General features: G+C 40.1%; 1 protein-coding gene and 1 long non-coding RNA gene across 3 annotated transcripts; one reads left to right on the forward strand and one right to left on the reverse strand.

Annotated features, from left to right (window-relative positions):
• Positions 1-26: 26 nt before the first annotated feature.
• LOC136558739 (uncharacterized) lies at positions 27-10,085 on the forward strand. 2 transcript variants are annotated; one of them, XR_010783921.1, is made up of 5 exons: positions 27-98; positions 1,527-1,568; positions 6,259-6,329; positions 8,376-8,491; positions 9,875-10,085. It is a non-coding gene; the product is annotated as an uncharacterized lncRNA (long non-coding RNA). The 2 variants fall into 2 exon arrangements; XR_010783922.1 differs by lacking the exons at positions 8,376-8,491; positions 9,875-10,085 and adding an exon at positions 6,903-7,099.
• Positions 7,536-20,259, reverse strand: RBM45 (RNA binding motif protein 45). Its single transcript, XM_066553408.1, has 10 exons — positions 19,896-20,259; positions 18,576-18,698; positions 18,324-18,450; positions 16,528-16,638; positions 16,007-16,186; positions 14,984-15,113; positions 13,681-13,777; positions 13,193-13,359; positions 11,629-11,825; positions 7,536-7,867 (listed from the first exon to the last, which is right to left on the reverse strand). Exons 1-9 carry the CDS (start codon positions 20,172-20,174, stop codon positions 11,633-11,635), a joined length of 1,407 nt encoding a protein of 468 aa, XP_066409505.1. The 5' UTR covers positions 20,175-20,259; the 3' UTR covers positions 7,536-7,867; positions 11,629-11,632.
• Between the last annotated feature and the right edge of the window lie 263 nt (positions 20,260-20,522).

Here is a 20,522-nt window from a genome sequence, read left to right on the forward strand (position 1 = left end):
CCGCAGACCCGCCGCGCCGCCCCCCACCCCCGCCCGCCGGCCAAGGTGCCCTCGGCCGGCCGTACCTACCTGCGGCAGCGCCCCGGGCCCGGGCACAGGTGCGGGAACAGGTGCGGCACCGCGCTGAGGAGGGGCTGGGGCAGGGATGCTCCGCCGAGCGCGGCTGCGGCCCTCTGCGCGCAGCGGCGGGGCGGCGCCGCGGCTCGGCACGGCACGGCTCAGCACGGCTCAGCACGGCTCGGCTCCGCACCTCGCCGTCTCTCCCGCAGCCGACCCCGGTGCGCCCAGCAAAGCCCCGAGTCGGGGTGCTGCCGGCGTGACGGAGAAAGCGGGCAGCGGCGGGGACCGCGTAACGGGCTTGGGTCATGACATCAGGTCTGGAATTAAACGGGAAAGCACGTGCTGTGCTGGAGCAGAGGGATCTCCGTGCCAGGGGCGGGAGGACGGTGCCAGACAAAGGGGTGCCGCCGAGGGACGGGGCTCTCAGCAGCAGCCTAAGCGCCTTTCCCCACCCAGGCTTGGTGACACAAGCACGACACCCAGCCTTGCACCGTCACCCTCCCGGAGTGGTCACTGCGTTAGCCGATCAATCTTTGTCAGCTGATAATGGGAGGTTGTAAAAAACCACATTACATGCGCCAGAAAGCTGCCGTAGAAATGACTCCTCTGATTTAATTTCTATTAGGTTTTGGGGGGTTGTTGTGTTTTGGTCGGTTGGATTTTTGGGGACGGGGAATTGCTTTTTTTTCCCTGTAGGTCCTCCATCACAGCTTTTTCAACATCCTTGATAGCTTAAACACACCTTTGGAAAGGGGAAGCTGGGGACTAGCTTGTGTAGAGAACCTATGGAGTGGAACAGGTCACCCTGCTGTGGAGCAGGCAGGTTGCAGGCTCATCTGTGACATGCCTCTGGCACCCTGGGCACTCCCTGTCCCCAGGGCTGGTGCACCTCCTGCCCTCCAGAGGTGGCTCTGAGGCCTCTTTTAGCAAACTCTACTCGGACTATTTACATCCCCCACCTCAGCCCTGCTCTCTGGTTCACAGTAACAAGATTGGAAATAGATGTTGTCATCCAAGAAAATCAATTTAAATCCCTGGAGAACTGGATGCCACCACCAGCAAATTTCAATAAGAGAATGGGAAAAAGGGCAAATACTGCAGAAAAAAAGTATATTTACAGAATTCTATAAATTATTGAACCTACACTATTCATTAGGCAAAGACAGGCTGTGTGATACTGATTTATGTTTTTCCTATTTCTCAAACTGGCAGTTGCAGATTTTGGAGTATCATTGTGCAACAAAGGGCATCCTGGCATACAAAGCCATAGTCATTTTCCTATTAAAGCAGAGACCTCCATAGAAGGATCCCTTGACATAGTATTTTTTGTGTAACTTCTCAGATAAGCTTCTTGGAAAAAAAGATTTATTCTTTCAGCTGAACCTGAAAGTGTCGTTTTCAATGTGGTTGAATAAAGCTAGGACATTCATTAAGTAACACTTCTTTTTTTTCTTTTTGGTGTTCAGTTTCCAAGAGCTGGAGCAGGAAGAATATTAAGCGGGACTTTGGTGAGTGTCAGAGTAAGTTTTCAGGTAAAATCCACAGAAATATTAAGCATGAAGCCACATACATTATAAGACACATTTAAGATTGGATTAGAGCGCGATGCCTCTCCCCAGGTTAAGGGGCAAACGAGGCAATGTGCCAATGTCAGTAGTACCTTGGATATTATTTACCAGTAAACGGAGAGGAGAGAGAAAAAAGGAAGTGGGGGGCATCGGGAGGGAAGAGAATGACAGAGGCACATCACTGTGATAGAAAGTGATCCAGTGGATCCAGACTCCAGAGACAGTTACTCCTCTTCTGGTCTTCTCCATTGGGGGCGTGCTATGAAATGTGGAGTTCAATGGGTTAACACCTTCAGGGATCCATGGGAACACCCAAACACCTCCCCTCCACGGGAAAGGATGTTTTACACTGTCTTTTGCTACACTGGATCTGTTGCATCGTCGTGGTGGAATGCCTCAGAAATGAGTCTGGGGGTGCTTTGGGGGTCTTTCATGGCTTACACATGACAGCTGCCTCTGACATCAGTGAAGTCAAGCCGTCTTGACTTCGCTGGGATCACAAGGGATGCATGTGTGTGAATGTTAACGTCCCTTGTGGATGTCCCCCTGCCCCAAGGAGGGGAGGTGGCAATGTCACAACTGGGCCAGTTGCATGCTGGACAACAACTGGCATGATAAAAACACCATCCCTTCTCTGGAGGGTCTGCTTCTTATCTGGCTCAAAGCTCAGCTTGCAGCCTCCAAGGGTGGGTGTTCATTCCCTCTGTCTCATGTGGAGCAGAGGCTTCACCAGCACATCCCCAAAACCTCTCCCCATCCACCCTGGCCACGGAGGGAAGAGTGCAAACCCTGCCTCAGAGAGTCTGTGGCTACGGCTCCCCCTGCCAGACCCAGCCAGAGCTGATGTTCCAGCACAGCTGCTCAGCTGGCTTTCCTTGTGGATACACTCTTCTTCCCCAGCCTTGGTTACTTCTCCTTAGGCCTGAGATTAACTGGACAACAGTACCACCTTTATCTTACATCAAGTTCCCATCAGGTATCTTAAGTCACAGTTCAGTTTCCCAGATTCAGGCAGGGTGGGCTTCCTGCAGCTTCTTTAGAGACTTTGCCATAGTGGGCAAAGTCCTTTGATGAACGTAACAGTGTTTAACACAATAATGATTTTTAAGTCTCTTAGAAACAATAATACCAATAATGTAGTAACTGATTTTCCTTCTAAAATAAATAAATAATAGGGCAGGGAGGTAGAGGTGTCTTAAGGTTCATTCAAAAACACCATTTCAGACAAGAGGTTACTCAGCCTTTGTGACCTGAAAGAAATTCCAGAAAACTGTATTGTTAATTAGCTCACTTGTTTCTGAATAATTTATTCTTTAATACTCTCTAATGATCTTGATACCAAATTCTTAAGTGTCTATTCTGCAGAGGGGTTTGGGTTTTTTTCACTCATTTGCCTATACTTAGACCAAAGAGAAACAAACACATAGAAGGGCAGCTTAAATTGTTTTAAAATAACACAGTTACATTACATAGATGGTAAACAAAGATGGATGACAAAGTGCCATGTTTACACACAGGTACCCTCATCTTCTAAGGTCTTAACTGATAGAACTTATATAGAACTTATATAAGTTCTATCAGCTAATAGAACTGATTCTTAGATAACTGTAATCATTCCCATTCTTTACATCAGGCACCAGGGAATTTTACTAAATATAAAATGAAACCTTTGCTTACCAGCCCTATGCTGAGGATAAGCAGATCTATGGACATTGAAAATATTTACTTACAGAACTGTAAGAAAATACTTTTATTTTCTCCTGTAATAAGCAATATTGTTGTTTCAGTGCTGTCAATTATTGTTAGGGGGGGTGTGTGTTTGGCCAAACAGTACCCTTAGTCAAGGCATAGGTAAGAGACACGTTTTTAAAAAAGATTTTTGTAAATTACACCTTGCATTTTTGCCAATTCATTGAATTATGAAAATCTGTGAGAGTACAGTCGTAATAATAAGTGAATGGAAGTGCTTTAAAGAAAAAGCATGAAGTAGAGCACCAAAGAACATTTAAGAGTGCGTGATAATAAACAAATGAGGCAGAGGGAGGAGACCTTGGGAGGCAGGCTCATAGCGGCAGAAGCTGTGAAAAGAAAAGGCAGGCATCTTGGAAACTGGATGTGCCCTAGATTAGGGAGTGCTACAGGAGTGAAGAGCCATCTCCAGGAATCAGAAAGCACAGCTGCCATTAGGACTGGATCCAGTAACCAGATCAACATCCTCTTTTGTGACAGATACTGACCACCAAGCACAACATTATTTACTTTCCTCTTTGAGCCCTCTTTAGGACTGAATCGCTTAGAATACTTCTAGATGAGCACTGTTGCACCTAAATAGCCAAAAATTACTTGTGTGAAAACAGTTTCCTGATGATGCGAAATTACTCAAGGTAGGCAAAATGAAAACTGACTCTAAGCAGCTGTAGAAAGATCTGACAATAGTGAGCAATAGGGCAATGAGACGGTGGCTGAAAGTCTGTCAATAAATAGGAACTCATAAATAAAACTCATAAATAGAAATAATGTAAACAACCCTAATGAATATAATGAAAATAATGAAAGTGATGAAAATAACCCTAACTAAACTTACATAATAATGGGCTATAAATTAGCCTTTATTACTTGGAGTCATTGTGAGTAGTTTTCTGCAAACATTGGTTTGCTACTCAGCAGTAGTCCAAAAGGCAAACAGTGTTAGAAATTGCTTCAAAAGCAGCAGAAAACAAAGTTGGAAAGCTCATTACAACCCTGCATAAATGTCTTTGCACTTGAGTGCTGTGTACAGTTCCAGTTCCTTTATATGATAATGTGAAACTAGAAAATGCATGTATGCAACTGAAAAAATATATGCAGAGGTATGGGAGTGCATCTGTGTGAGGAGATAATTCTAGCTGAAGAGCAGACTGAGAAGGGATTGTCTTTTGATCTATAAAATCCCCAAAGATACACAGGAGGCTGACAGGAAGCAATCACGTGCTGGTTTTTATCACACAAGAGTTTGGGAAGACTCAGTAAAAGATCAGGCAGACGGTTTAAAACAACAGCTGGGAAAAAAATTTTCATACAGTCTTATTAAATCAGAGTTCTATTTAGAATATCCCTATTAAATAAAAGAAACCAGAAAAACAAACCTGAAATGCAGTTTGTCAGAACTCCAAGAATCTCTGAAGACAAACATGATAAATCAGCTGGAGTGTTCAATCTCACATAATCAAAGTCTGTATGGTTGATAGTATACTTAACTATATCCACTCAAAAATAACACAAAGTTTGTTTCATACTTGATTTTGGCAGTGGTTAGCAGTCCCACTACTCATTTTCAGCACAATGCATGGTTTCTTTACTGCACAGAGTGCAAAACCAAAGCAGTTTAAACACTGAGCTATACATTTTAAACAACAGAGAAAAAAATCTCTGGTTGGAAGCATTGTAACTACAATCCTTATAACCCTGCTGGCTATTACCAGCCCTCTGCTTTCTATTCTAGACTCAGTTCTTTCAAGCTTCAGTATTTAAAGGACTTGTTCTTAGTAACTCCACTAGAATAGCTTTAAAAGGGTCACAGTGGTACAGTTTCCTCTGCACTCTCTGAGAACTACCTAATAATTTATTTTTCCAAAGCAACAGCTTCAAAGAGTTTCAGAGGGTCTCCAGGATAAAATTCCAAGAATGCTGTAATATATGGGCATCAAGACCATTTTTGGATCCTTGGCCTTTAAACAGGCAAAGGGTAAAACCTAGTAACAGCTGTTTATAGATAACCCATGTCTAAAATTCTGGCCATAATTTTAAGTAGCTTAGTTGGTATGCTACCACATATAAGAAAGGCAGCAAATTTTAATGTCCCCAGCATTATTATAAGAAGTGAATTCAAAACAGAAGTGAATTTTGTGGACTTGATTAAAATTTAAAAATATCAGTGGGTCAAAACACACACTGCATGTATTCACATGTCATTGCCTTTGATTTTGTTTTGCTGATTAAACATAACTTCCCTCCTGCTATCCTTAGCTATAACAGACACATAAGAAAGGGGATTTAGTGTGCCCAGCATGAAGATAAATCAGCATTCCTATACTTAAAATAACCTTCAGCCATCTTGCAATTTTATTTGTGAAGCTGCTTATAATTTGAAGTTTAGAAAATATTTCGAGCATGTATTTGCATTTTCAAGTTTTGATGTACACATACTCTGCTCTGTTAACACTGCCCTGTATCTTTTAAAATGGCATCTGAAAAATTTACTCACTATCACTTTCCAAAGACAGAACTTGGCCAGAAGAGCTGGAAGAATTCCCAGTGAAACTTCTGTACTCCCAAGCTCAGAATTTGTAAACACTTTCTCTAAATATAGAGTAGGATCTGATCAGCAGTTAACTCTTCAGTCTTAATAAAGCCCTGCAGATATTGTGTATTAGCTATTGCATGTTAACACTGGACCTTCCCAAGGTCTGCAGAATTTGAAGATAAATTCCTAATAAAAGAATTCAGGTGTGGGAGCAGGCAGATGTATAAAATAGATTAAATCAAAGTCTTGTATCAATATTTATTTCTTACTTTTTTACAATCATAAAATTATTTCTACTGGACATAATTTAGTGTGATTTGTGAAATCTCTATTATCTCATTTTCAAAGGTACAAGAGTCTTGTTCAACACCAACAGAAACTATGGCTGATGAACACAGCTAAATCTAAGTCACTTATAGGTAAGCACACTATCTTCTACTTATCAGCATCAAAGCACTGATACTGCAAAATAACACACCAGAAACCTCAGACAGTTTTGGTCAATTCACTCACCAGCATCAAAGGGAATTATGAGTGACACAGGTTTTTTTTCCAGTACAGGAACCTAAGCCTCATTCTCACAGCAGACAGAGTTTTTACTTACCAGTGCAAGGACCTAGAAAAGCAGCCTGCCACTTATCAGCAGTGCTATGTAACAATTCAACAGGGAGTGATGGTATCATATCCAATCAAGTGTATTTACACAAACTGTTACTTAGCCAAAGAATGGATCATGAATGTTTTCAGGAAATACACTGAACTCTGAGAGCAATATGATTTTATTCTAAGTACCCTCAAAAAACCTTTACTTGAATACTAAAAATGACTCCACACAAGTCACTTGATAGCCTGGTTCAGCAGTGACTAAAAAGGGAGACACCTGAAAACCAAACTCTACAAACAGTGTCTTGAACTCTACAAACAGTGTCTTGAACCCTTAGAAATGAAAGTGGGAAGAAGGTTTTTTTGAGCTCCAGCCTAATTCTGTTCAGTTGCAGACCTGCCTGAACAAGCTGCCAAGGGAGTTCCATAGACCAAAGAACGACTGCACACAGAGCACTGACCTTCCATGCCCAGGGATGCCATAGCCCACTGTTCCCAGAGACATGTAGTAATAAAAAGAAGATTGAGAACAACTAGAAAATGGCATTGTTCTAATTTGTAGCATCACTTCAAGCTGTAAAGGATATCTTCCAACCCTCTGTGTGTGTTGAATGCTCCCTCAAGCAACCATTAGGACCTTTCCAACATGATTCTTCTTCCCCATCTTGGATGGCCAAACACCACCACTACTTACTCAATTTTTGAATGTTTACCCTCCTAGGGATGTTTATACCCCCTAAAGACACAGGCATCCACCCCACTAAGCTGGGGGTTTTGGCACAGGAGACTCATCAAGAGGCTGATTCTACCAACAAAATATTTAAGAATGTACTTTGAATTATTTTCTTGATTACAGCAATTTTCTTAAATCTAGATGAATACTTTCATGTCTGCTGGCATTGTTAAAGTTACTTTATTTTCTTTGAATTAACTGCCATACTTCACTTTTCAATGCAATTTAGATCATGAGAGATGTCTTCTATTTTAACAGAATCTGAATCATTATCAATTAACCACTCAAGTCAGAAAATGCTGGCTCCTTTATTTCCTCCATCATTGTAATTTCCATCTTATAGGAAGGATTCAGGTAAAAACAAAAGCTATTTCTGTAATACAAGGTTATATACTATTACAAGAACAACCACCAGTTTACAGTTTTTAATGCCTACAGAATTTTCAAAACTGCGTGTCTGCATATTCAGAAAGAAAAAGGATCATAGAGAGATCAACTAAGTAACAATTAACAAATAAAAAGTTGTCACTGAAAAAAGCTGTCACTGTCCACAGGAACCATGTCTAGTCACGTTTTCAGTCAGTCAGTCAGCTAGCTGAGGGTCATGTCATTACTTAGTTTCTGTAGAAAAAACACAAGCACAAAAATAGTATCAAAAAGCAACATACCTATTTTTATTTAAAAGTACATATTATAAAATATAATTATTACAACAGCATATAAAGGCTTTCAATATCTTTAGAAGAATAATACTAAAGTTTTAAGCATGCTTCTTTAACTGTTAAAGAAGCGCCTCTCTCTGAGCTGTGTGTAAAAGCCACCATTTTTTCTGCAGTATACTGTTGATACAAAACATAGCTATTTTTTTTCAATGTATACCACAACTATGACACAATTACCTTTTAAAAACATTTTTGCAGAGCAGTGAATCATTAAAATATATTCATACTAATATTAGGATTTCAATAAAGGTTTAAGTCAAAAAAATGAATGCAAATTAAATCAGTGATGCAGTACTTCTTCCAGACAAGAATAAAGACAAAAATAACCAAGTATTTTATGACAGAAAAAAAAAAATTCAACTTAATCAGTAACTAAATAATTATTAAAAATACCCATTTTTTTTCAGCAGGGGAAAAATGCAATGAATCCATTTTCTGTGGGTTGAAGTCAATCAGCAATGAGTATCAAAAGCCACAGAACTTCGCTCCACATATCTATGCCTGGCATTTCTAACAGAAGCTGGTTAGAAACTCTGCTTTCTAAGGACTATTTTAAAATCTTATGACAAACATTTTGGGAGGGTATGGGGTTTTAGTTCTGTTTGCTTGTGGGTCTCCTGCTTAGTAGTTTAGGCGGGGAGGGGATTTTCAAGGGTGGGGGTGGTATTTAAATAGAACTACTAGGTAGCAATGAAGAGATTAATTGGAATGCCACAATGCATTCTTCTGACAGATAGCAAATTCTTCCCTTCCTCTTCTATTTTTGAATGACACTGTGTGTGTAACCAGCATCAGACACTACACTGAGCTTTTCACAAAATATCCAAGTAACACAAAGCCCTTGTGCTCTCAGCCCTCTTGAGCTGAGAGCACAAGCTGCTCAACAGCAACATTTTTAAGAAAGGTCTGCTTTTAGCAACTGACTAGAAGTAATCACTGTAGTTATCTTCTCAAGCCTACACTGATGTAAAGCAAGATAGTTTGAAGTGATTATTTCAGCCATAAATATTTGCTTAGCAGAAAAGGGAATAACCTCACACCTCCAAAAACTTACATTAGAACTTAAAGTGGTGAAGAGAACCCTACTAGTCTGTATTTCCATCTTTTCTCTGCTACTTTTAACTATTCACATAAACAAATTAGTTTTCATTGACTTGTAGAAGAACCAGAACCAGTAAAATTCATTAGTGGATTAGTTCAGAATATTAATATATGTGTATTCAAATTTGCCTGATAAACTAAGTTTGTTGCAAGGTAACAGAAAGTTCTTATAGTCAGAAGTTTGCATTGCAAAAGCATTATGAGTAGCATACTGTTACCATAAAACCTTTTTTAAGAAACAGTTTTGCAAACTGTATTTTTAAAAAGGCTGTTTGTATAAGAAGGTGTTGGGGCAAAACTTCAAGTGTGTTAAAAATTTAATATTTTACTTAATTGTTACATTGTATGACATTTATTTTCATAAAGATTCTAGAATTCACAGATCTTATGAATTTTCATCAGAAAACCTTGTATAGAAAAGACTATTTCAGAAATTCAGTCACCTTGTTAGAGACAAAAGGCAAGTAGCACAACAGGACTTTAGAAAGGATTTTTTTGTTAAGATGCAATGATTTCCTTAAGTGAAAACTCACAGAAGTTTTAGCTAGGAAGGTTATTTCCTACAGCTAAAATTGAAAATGAAAAAAGTTAATATTCTCACATCTTTAAAAAAAATCCACAACTGTTTCAGAGGTAGGGAGAATTGCATCCCTTTTCATATGCACAATTTAACATTTTAACAATCAAAAGCAAAATATAAGCCCCTAAATTACTTCAAGCTTGTCAGTCAGTCCAGTGCAAAGTCAGGCAGTGGGAAAATCACTTTCACGGGCAAGCCCTTTTGAAAGGCAATCTTTCCTTTTAGGTACCACTTCATTTGTATTTAAGAAACCAACTATGGGACAAATGAACAAGTAATTCTGTCTGTCTATCCTGAAAAGAGATAGATGCCAAGACAACCTGCTAAGAAACTTGGAATCAGGAGCTTGATGTACAGAAAAAATGGGGATAAATAATTTTTCTAATTTCGGATGCATGTTGTATTTACACTTCTCTAGTAAAAAGACCTGATATTATATTACCCTTCACTCATAGTTATTCCTGCAGGGACACAGAGGCTGGGCTTTTATTGCTAAGGCAAAAGCCACATTAAAAACAAACAAAATGTTGTACAAAGATAAGAGTATGGGTACAAGTTACTTAAAACTGCATTCATCAGAGCTGCTGATTAAAAAAAAAGTTTCAATTAAGTTTTAGCTATAATTCCATGCAGAAAAAGAATGCCCAGAAATCCAACTTATTAAAACAAAAGTTTTGTTCAAAAACTAAGGCCACGTTTAGTATCTGCTGCTTATCAAAAAAGCAACTGGGAGGACCTTAGAAGAAAAGGAGAAAAAGAACACTTTGGGCAAAAGCTTTTTTTGGTCTTTGCAACTCTGGGGTCACAAAGAACATCTATACAAAGAAAGGTACAAAGAGTGATGATTAGAGGGAAAATACTGATACAAAGACAGTCATGTGATATTTTCTGAATTAGTTAAATCAACACTTCATATCCCCGAGGAAGACGTACGGTACTGCAAATATCTGGAAGCTATAGTAATATTTGAGAATTATTTTGTAGAAAAAAGAGCTTAGGCTTTTCTCCCCCAACTATATTCACCTTTGGCGATAGTCCTAATGCTGAAAAAAATTATTCAAAAATGTGATGAAAGTCAATACAATTTGAAGGAAAGCAATGTTTTAAAAGAACAATAGAATTTTGGTTCCTGAAGGCAGTAAGATATAAAACATCTCCAGGAGTTTAGCTAGATTTCACAGGCCATAAGCATAAAATAATTAAGTTCTCAAATACCTATCTCAATTCCTTAACCACAGGCTCTACTTCATTTTCTCTGCAATCATGTATTTCAGCTACACCTGATTTCTGAGACCCAAATATCCCAAGCCTTTGGTTTCACCTGACAATCTTACCTGTCCCCCCCATCCTTTTTTTATTTACCCTGGCACTCCTCTGCCCTTCAGGGGCTCAACCTTTCATCTTTAACCAATGCCACTGAGGGCATATGATAGTAATGAAAAAAAAGACACACACAAGCTTATGTCTGTTTCACTGTTTATTTTTTGCATACTCTTTTCAATGTCAACTGATTCTCCCAAATACAAAAGTGATATTTCTATGAACATCCAGATTGATTTTTATCAACTGGTTCATTTTGTTTTTCAAGAATTATAAAAATTGATTTTTATAAAATAAAGTGCACGTGCGTATATATATAAAAGCATACACACACCCTTATATATATAGATATATATGTATGTGTGTGTGTGTGAGTATACACACACAGATATATCAAAAATTATATATATGGAATATATATATTACATATATAACTAAAGTAATATATATATTCATATATTCTATATATATACATACACACGTGTGTATGCACACACAGATATATCAAAAATTCTATTTCAGTTTGTTAGCTAAGAATAGATTTAGAGTTTATCATTCTATGTTTGTATCTAACTCCAAACTCTTTGCCTGTCCCTGTGTGTGAGGTAGCTGACTGCAGCCTGGGTAAGGAAGAGCCCAGGCTGGGTGGGGGCACTCACCTGCTCAGTAAGTTCTCTGGCGCTTGTTGGGCTCCTCGGAGGGTGAGTCTGCCAGCCTCACCTTCAGCCTCACACCATTCACAATCTTGCCATGCAATGCAGTTATGGCCTCGCTGGCACTTGCTCTGTCTGCAAATTTTGCATAGGCCACATTTTTTCCAGCCACAAGATAAACACTTATCAATTGTCCAAAACGGCTGGGGGACAAGAAAAAACAAAAAGGTCATTTACAGATTTTCCTGCAAAAAAATTTCCAGTCCAAAGCACATATGATTTGTTAACTGCAAAACCAGGATTTTTATATCTATGCTCCCAGTTTACATATTCCCCTCTCTTGAATTAGGAGCAGAAGTACAAATGAACACCAAAAGTCCACAGATGTTTTCTATAAAATATTACCATAGAACCACAAATATCAGTGATCTCTCTTCTTTACAAGAATATGTAAAGCTGATCAATACTACAGTCCCCAAACACTAAATGGCACTCAAAACACCCCACAAAAACAAAACAAGAAAAAATCCCAAACCAACCAAAAGTAAGACATACACACCCAAGCTGGCAGATAATTTAGAAGCTAAATCTGCATCTCACTTAAATGAACTTGCTCAGTTGTGATTTTATCTTTGAAAAGGTGTCACTGAAATGACTCAGAAAGCAAGCACTGCAGCTTCAGGGAAAAATAGAGGTGGGGTTTTTTTCTATTTTTTAGGAAAAATACTCAGGAGATTCTTAAACAGATCTGTAAATATTTTTTAAAAATTGTCTGCTTGGTTCTTACAGAAGTTATACTGAAGTGTCAAGACTCAGGTCCATAGCCTTTTCCTCCTCCAGTATCTGATTAAGAAAATTCACTGTATCATTTAAGTACAATATTGACTTCCACACAAAATGCTTTCCTCTCCTGATGCTTTTAAAATATTTTGGTTTTCCAAAGATTTATTGCAAATTCAAGCTATTATAAAAGGGAAATGTCTCTTTTTTTCAAGAGTATACTACAAATTAATAATATAAACTATTGGAGAACTGCTATTACAGATTTTTTAAAAGACGGCAAAAATTATCTCAAGTCTTTGCTCCACATAGGGAGATACAAAGAACAGTTGAAATAGTGTTAGAAGGATGCAAACCATTATAGTGTATCAGGAAAAAACCAACACCCTACACTTGCTCCCCATAGGTTACTGTGGAAATTTATCAAAACAGTTAAATGCCTAACAAAAATAAGTAAAAGAAAATGTAAAATGAATAAGGAAATAGCAACTGGAAGTACTGCATTTTTTAGTTAAAAATCTGCATCAGAAGAATAGACATTTTACTTCAGATTAAGTAAATTGATAATAAAGTTGCTATACTGATGATACTGCAGATGTGCTTCAAGGTGAACCTCATGACACACATCTTTCAAAAAGTAACTGTTACTACTGTTCACTTATGACTTCATAGTCACTGTGCACTGCCTTTTCTGGATAGAGTTTTCAGGCCCTCTTTTTTATTTTCAATATTTACTTTCAGTGTTTCACAGTTTGTTTCCTTTTTGTTAGGGAACACTTATTTGTCTTACCAGAACACATCCTCCAGTACATTTACTGGTAAAGGATGGGGATGAAAAAGTATGAAAAGCCTTTCCTTCACAGAAGTGTCAGGTGGAACTTTTTTTTTGGGTGGTGGAAGTATGGCATCTGTTTGGGGCTGCAGCAACTGTGGGGCAGAAGCTCCTCCAAATGCTTGCTGAAACAAGGGAAAAAATGCAAGTATAAGTTAACTGGTGGTGGGGGGCAGAGGAAGTAATTTTACCTTTCTTACCATTTTTGTTCCATTACAGGACATAAATAGGCTCTGTGAGTTCTAATCTTCATTACTTTATTTACTTTAGTTATTTCATTAAACTGGACAACAAATTCAAGCAAGGTCAGACACGTTTTTAGGGAATAAGGATGCAGCACGTAGAACAGTTTGCAGAAGCAGGTGAGCAGTGCTCTTTATTGGCATATGTGAGATTTCTTACAACAATTCAGAAGCATACCAACGCCGTCCATGATCGGAACTTACAGGAGGCGTCCTGTACTGCTGAACCATGGCGCTGTTACCGCGCAGCGCTGACGACACCTGCGCTGTCACCAGCTGCGTTGCCATCTTCCTGATCAGGCTGCAAGCAGAAGTGATAACAACCTGCTTTCAAGAAAGAGCTAAGTAATCTTAAATTTAGCAAGAAAAAGTAAGTTTTAATACACATCAGTGTATCTCTAGAAATCTGTAATGTCATGTAGATAACGAAAATCACAACAGGCTTTCATGACAGCCTACTGAGAGATCTGAAAGCCTGCACACTAGCTGCAACTCACTGAAAACATTCATTCATTACCACTTGGAGATACACAGAACTACTCTTTGAGGCTTTTAACACCCTAGGGGAAAATATTAAATTATCTCTACAAGAGCCCACTACATTTTGTGAGGCAGGCCTAAAAAGCAAAACAGACAAAAAAATTTCCATGTGTTTTCATAAAGAACACAGAGATTCAGTTCAGAGATCAAAATATTACCATAGAAAGTTTACTTCCAGCTCTCATTTTCCAGTGATTTTTCTTTGTTCTGTTTCAGAGTAAGAAAAAGCAATTGCTCTTTTTCCATAGATACACAGCCTGTGTTGCAAGACCATGTAGGAATTATTGAAGAATGAAGATTGCAATGTCAGATCAGCCACATACTTCTGAAGTGAATCACTCCACTGCCCCTCCTTACTGTCTTAATCTCCCAGAACAGGTCTGACGTGAACTAGACTCCTTTAGGATGAAACTAAGGCAAAACACTCACTGCAGGAGATTGCTTAAGCTGCTCCACCTTGTACTAGGCATTTAAAACACAGGAAGAAGTCAGAGGTGGTCAAACAGCTGAGAATTCCCCATACTGTGCCAATATCAGATCCTCAGCACCCAGAAGTTTTACTCTACATATGTGCTTCACAAAACTACTATTTGCACTACTGTAAACACAACCAAGAGATGAAGCACATAAATCTAGTTCTAATTCATAAACCTCATCAAAAATACATTCCAGCCTTGTTACATGTTACAGATATATTGACAGATTCTTGCCAAATCCTAAAATTTTAGATAGTATCTTAAGACTATGTATTTTAATATTTTCTTAATCTACCAAGACTACTAAGTTTCAAAAGGTTTGTTCTAAACCACTCAAGAAGAAAACCCCAAACTGAACAGTTTCAGAAAATACTACCAGCAAGCATGGCACAAGCTCACAGTGATAACATGTTACATCTTATGTTAAAAATGTGTTTATTTTATATTTTGCTCTCCAGAATGTAACTTCCAACTTTGTAAGTTGTACTTACTCTGAGCTGTCATTCCCATCTTCTAGGAAAATGACAGTTAGTCGATTTCCAGGAGGATACTCAAAGCCGTGCAGTTTGTACTTGGCATATATAGCTGAGGCAGCAGTGCTGTACTGAATCACAGCATACCCTGCAAGCACCGTGCACACAGCGTCAGCAGGAAACAGGGAACTCCTCAGAACAAACTATACTCACATGAGCAATACATTTAAACTGCACATCAGTCATGGATGACACAAAATTCTTAAGTCTTTTGAGCACACATGATTATTACTTCATCGCTTTTATTTGTGAAGGAAGCTTCAGTGAAATTTACTAGTGACAGATGAGCTGTATTTATGCTAGCTTGAAAAGCTGACAGTAAAACCATACAAGTGAAAACACATCTTCCTCACTACTCCAGAACTAGTACCAAAAGGATACATAACTTTATTTAAAAATGCAATTATCCCATCAACAGTGAATTTCAAGAACTGTAAAGTTATATTTTAACTTTCTGAATCATTTACATTTCAAGTATCTTGGAGAAGAGATCACTTCCATATTTGTCTCAGCAGCAGTAAAACAAGACTGAAACCAAACAACCTTTCAGTAGAAAACATGATCCATTTTAGATTTAATCCCCATTTACCCATGTCAACTTCTACACACACACATATTTCAGAATAAAAAATTCTGAAGATCTATTTAGAGAACATTTTAGTTTAATGTCTAATAATTTCTGAAACTTCTTCATTTATTCTGCCTCAAACTATTAATTTGACCAAAACCCACTTAGCATGACTTTGATTCCATCCTTCTTGAGTTTTTATTATCTGAAGGTAAAGGTATAAGCCCTTAAGGGCTATGTGTAAACAGGGGTTCAAACAAAACTGAATTTTTGGGTGTATGCAGTGATAGCAGCAACAACCATTTGTTTCCAACAAATGTACTGTATTTTGCAGCGCAAATTAATTAAGCATAATTACAAGGGATTCCCTTCAGAGAAAAAAAAAGACGAAAACCCATTGTACTTTTACTTACCACTATTGGTATGAGGGTCTCTCTGAACATCACAATATTCCAGACCTGGAACTAAATCGAAGAGGGCAAACAGCTGCTCTTGAATAAAGGGGAGCCGAGACACCACCGACAGGCGCTTCGAGACTGGCTCTTGAATTCGGGTCTCAGCTTTTTCAAAGCTACAATATTCTGGCTGCATACCTCAAGAATCAACAAAATAATCTGAGTCATCATACTTGCATGCCTACATTTCACGCCTATGTTACAATTAGACTTTTAAAAGTAATCCAAGTCAGCTATATGCTGAAGGTCACATGTTGATTTCACCAGTGCAGGTCACAAAATAACTGGGCAACCAGAGCAAAGCAATCCATAAAACTAGAGAGATGAAATTCCTGGCCAGTTTCTAACTTCAACATCCAGTCTACTATTTAAGTGTTGACCTAAGCCTCCATCAGCTTCCCTTGCTCCAAACCACATTATTACTTAGTAACCATACTGGAGACTACAAATCATTTTTAGTGTAAAAAGCTGTGACTTACAAAATGGAAGCGTATTTCCTCTTAGTTCTGGTCTCATGACATTACTGTAATAATCGTGTTCAAAAGACTCAGAGGACTTATTTTTCGGTTCAGCCAAAATGGCCCTGTAGCCTGAAAGAAACAACCACACAGATAACAACACCTCAGCACATCTCAGTTATATGACCAGGCCCACATTCTTCAAGTTCCATATTTAGAAACATATAATTCAGATAACCCAGTACATGCTGGCTTTAGAGGAATAACTAAATTATAACTCTTGAAGTCTGCCCAAATAATTTTATGAAAGTTAACAGCTTTCAAATTGAATTACTCCTACTCACAAGTTAAGCATGACAGAGGCTAATTGCCATGAGAGTGACTGAGCACTGGGACAGATTGCCCAGAAAGGCGATGGAGTCTCCACGCATGGGGATATTCAGAAGTCACCTGGACATGATCCTGGGCCACCAGTAGCCAGGTGACCCAGCCTGAGCCAAGTGGTTGAGCAAAAGAACCTCCAGAGTTCCCTTCCAACTTCAACCATTCTGTGATACTTAGCAGGATTCTGAGATGCCCCAGAAGCCATCACCTGAACTTCAGTGCTAAAACAGCAGTTTATGGATGTTTTACACTGATCTAGGTTTTGCTTTTATGAAAGAAAGAGGTATTACACTCAAGCTATCCAACTAATTTCATTTTAACCTCACAGCAAAAAAGAAATACAATTTGACTGCTAAATAATCTCAGGCTCCTATTCCTATGCAAAAATATAATTTCTGTAGAACCACTTATAATAGATACCACGCAGAACCACCAAACACATTACTGAGGAAAAAAGAACCAAAGCAAGCCATAAAAAACATCAGAACAACAAATAACCACACCTACACCTCAAGTTGATTCGTATCTGTGATTAAGCAACACTGAACAGGAGGTAGGACTGGAGGACAGCTCTTAGGCTTTTGGGAAAACCTTTCTTCTCCTGGATGAGCAACCCCAAATCCCTCTGCCTCTCCTCCGAAGTCTTGTGCTTCCAGCCCCTGACATCTTTCCACCAGCCTCACTCAAATTCATAAACTTTTGGTACTAGAGCATAAGTGACAAATTATAGAATCACAGAATGGTTTGGATTGGAAGGAAACTTCCATATCACCAAGTTCCAGCTCCCTGCCTTGGGCAGGGACACCTTCCACTACACCAGGTTGCTCAGAGCCCTATCCAACTGGCATATAACACTTCCAGGGATGGGACATCCACAACTTCTGTGAGCAACTTGTTCCAGTGCCTCCCCAAGTGCCTGGTAATAAATAAAGCATACAAAGTCTTTCACTCTGTAACTGGTAAATCACGACACTAAACAAAATCACTATTCCCCCAGTTTCAGGTAGCATGAATTTGTTCTTAAATAAATGTGATCACAATAGAGTCCCTATGTATCATGAAATATATTTTATATAGTAATCAATTTTATATCAAAAATGTTTTATTAAAACTGCCTATTTGCAAAGACAAAATATATTCCTATGTATGAAGCCTACACTACAGGCCAATAATAATACATAAAAGAAAACTCTGTGTCCATTTCCAAACTCTTCTCAGTGATCCTACTTCCAGTTTGGTCCTAAAAAATCATAATCAGGTGATTGTTCTCAAAGAATGTTAACAATGCTATTATTTATTTGCAAGAGAATGTCTTAACGTGCTTCTGCATCATGAATAATTTACCTGCAAACAAAACTAAAAATTATAGGTGTATTATAATGATGCACACTTATTGCAAAAAAAACCCTTAAAGAATTCACTCGGATTCTTACTTCGATCACACTCCTCAATTGCTAGGGCAGCTTGCGATGGTTTCAGGTACCTGACATAGCCCAAACCTTTACTTTCTCCAGTAGTCTTGTTTTTAATAATGCTGCAATATTCAATGTCTCCATACATCTAGAACAATGAAAAAACGTATTAATTTCCAATATTTGAAAACCATTAAAAGTTCCATGTGGTATGCCCTTCTAATAAGTTTATAAAAAGGCATTTTAAAATAACAACAAACAGCGAATCAGAACCTTGAACTTCTCCCGCAGATCCTCCTCCGTGTAGGTTTTTGGTATCATAACAAAGATTCGTGTAAGCTCCTCATCTTCAAGATCTCGGTGGCTTCCAGAAGCTCTTGACTGTGCAATAAACACCTAACAAAATAATTACATAGTTAGCAATTACTGGCAAAAGGGCCTAAGACACATATCAACAAACAAGTGAAATAGTTTAACTGTCTTTATGTTTATTGTTCACATAAGCTGCCTTAGCATGGCGAGAAAAGAACACTTGTGACCACCTGTGATAAAAGGCCTACAAATATAATAAATCCCAAACAGGACAGGAGCCAGAGAAGTTCCTTACTGGGGATAATGAGGACTGGTGAGAAATACCACTGCTGATTCAGCAGCACTGTCAACATCACCGGTGACATGTCAGGTAGCAAAGAATGCATTATTGTAACAGACCTAGTACAGCAGTAGTGGGAACAAATAAGCAAGCAAGGAAACAAGAAAGCCTAGCAGCTTAATAAAACCGGACTACTGCAGCTCAGTGTGAAGCTGGGCCAAAGTTTACAGGTCTACTGCTCTATCACGGGAGGATCATAGCTTCTCATATCTGTTACTATTAAAATCTTTTTTAGTTATTGAAATAAATTTCATCTCAGAAGTGCACACCGGAAGACAACCAAGAAAAAAAGCCCAAACAAATCACAAACAAAAACAAACAAACAAAAGAAACAAAAACCAAAACAAACAAGTAAGAAAGACTTTCAAAGCAAGCCTCCTATTCAAAAGTAGCAACTGATGTCACGGAGCTCTTATCTTTTGGCTTCTGATGGCAAGCTCTTCAGAAGAGATTTCACAGAGTCAATACAAACTCATTCATACTTTCTTAGTACTTGATGAACAGGAAAGCAAAATCAGGAAGCTGAAAGCTGACGTTACAGTTCCATAGATTTAAAAAAAAAAAGTCTTGAAAAGGGTTCACAAACTACAAAACCAAAACATATTGGCAAAACCAGCTCTATTTATTCTCAACTATTTTGCTTACAACATTTAAAATATAGGAAAGAATCTTTGTCACGAACACGCCCTCACTTCCGGGTGCGGCATTTTCCGCAGGCCTGCTCCAGCGCAGGCCGCCCGTGGGACTCGGGGAGCGGCCCGGCCTCACGGGAGCCGCGGCCGGCCGTGCCCGGGAGGGGCCGGGCCGCCCCGGCAGCGCGGCCAGGCAAGGCCGGCCAGGCGGCGGCTCCCCGGGCCCGCGCCCTGCCCACGGCTCCCGCTGCCCCCGCTCGGCCCGGCCCGGCCCGGCCCGCGAGTCCCCCAGCCCGCCCCCGGCCGCACCTTGATGGGCTTGCTGTCGGGGAGCAGGCTGCGGCCGTGCATCTCCTCCATGGCCCGGCAGGCCTGCGAGCTGCGGGCGAACTTGATGAAGGCGATGCCGCGGGACTCGTTGGTGCGCCTGTCCCGCAGGAGCCAGATGTTCTGGATGTCCCCGAAGGGCGAGAAGCGCTCCCGGATCAGCGCCTCGCCCGTGTCCTTGCCCAGCACCACGAAGACGCGGCTGTTGGGCGGCTCGTCCAGGCACTCGGCCGACAGGCGGATGCCGCTGCTCTCCTCCATGGCGGCGCCGCCGACCACCGCAGGCTTCTCCAGGGCTACAGCAGGGAAGGGCAGCAGCGCCTTTTCCGCCGCCGATACAGCGCGCCCGCCCCTTCCACCGCCCTTTCCGCCGCCGCTTCCGCCGCACCGCCCGGCACCGCGCACACACCGCCCTGCACCGCGCACACCGCACCGCGCACACCGCACCGCACACACCGCACCGCGCACACCGCACCGCGCACACCGCACCGCACGCACCGCACCGCACACACTGCACCGCACCGCGCACACCGCACCGCACACACCGCACCGCACACACCGCACCGCACCGCACCGCACACACCGCACACACCGCACCGCGCATACACT

Source organism: Molothrus aeneus, chromosome 7 (genome assembly GCF_037042795.1).
Source record: "Molothrus aeneus isolate 106 chromosome 7, BPBGC_Maene_1.0, whole genome shotgun sequence".
NCBI classification, from domain to species: Eukaryota; Metazoa; Chordata; class Aves; order Passeriformes; family Icteridae; genus Molothrus; species Molothrus aeneus.

Excerpts from the sequence above, each read along its gene's own strand:
- RBM45 (XM_066553408.1), bottom strand. The coding sequence starts at position 20,174 with ATGGAGGAGAGCAGCGGCATCCGCCTGTCGGCCGAGTGCCTGGACGAG. Across the intron at positions 18,451-18,575 it reads ATCTGCGGGAGAAGTTCAAG|ATGTATGGAGACATTGAATA; the intron begins GTTCTGATTCGC and ends TCATTGTTCTAG. Across the intron at positions 13,360-13,680 it reads AGCAGTACAGGACGCCTCCT|CAAGCATTTGGAGGAGCTTC; the intron begins GTAAGTTCCGAT and ends CCCTTGTTTCAG.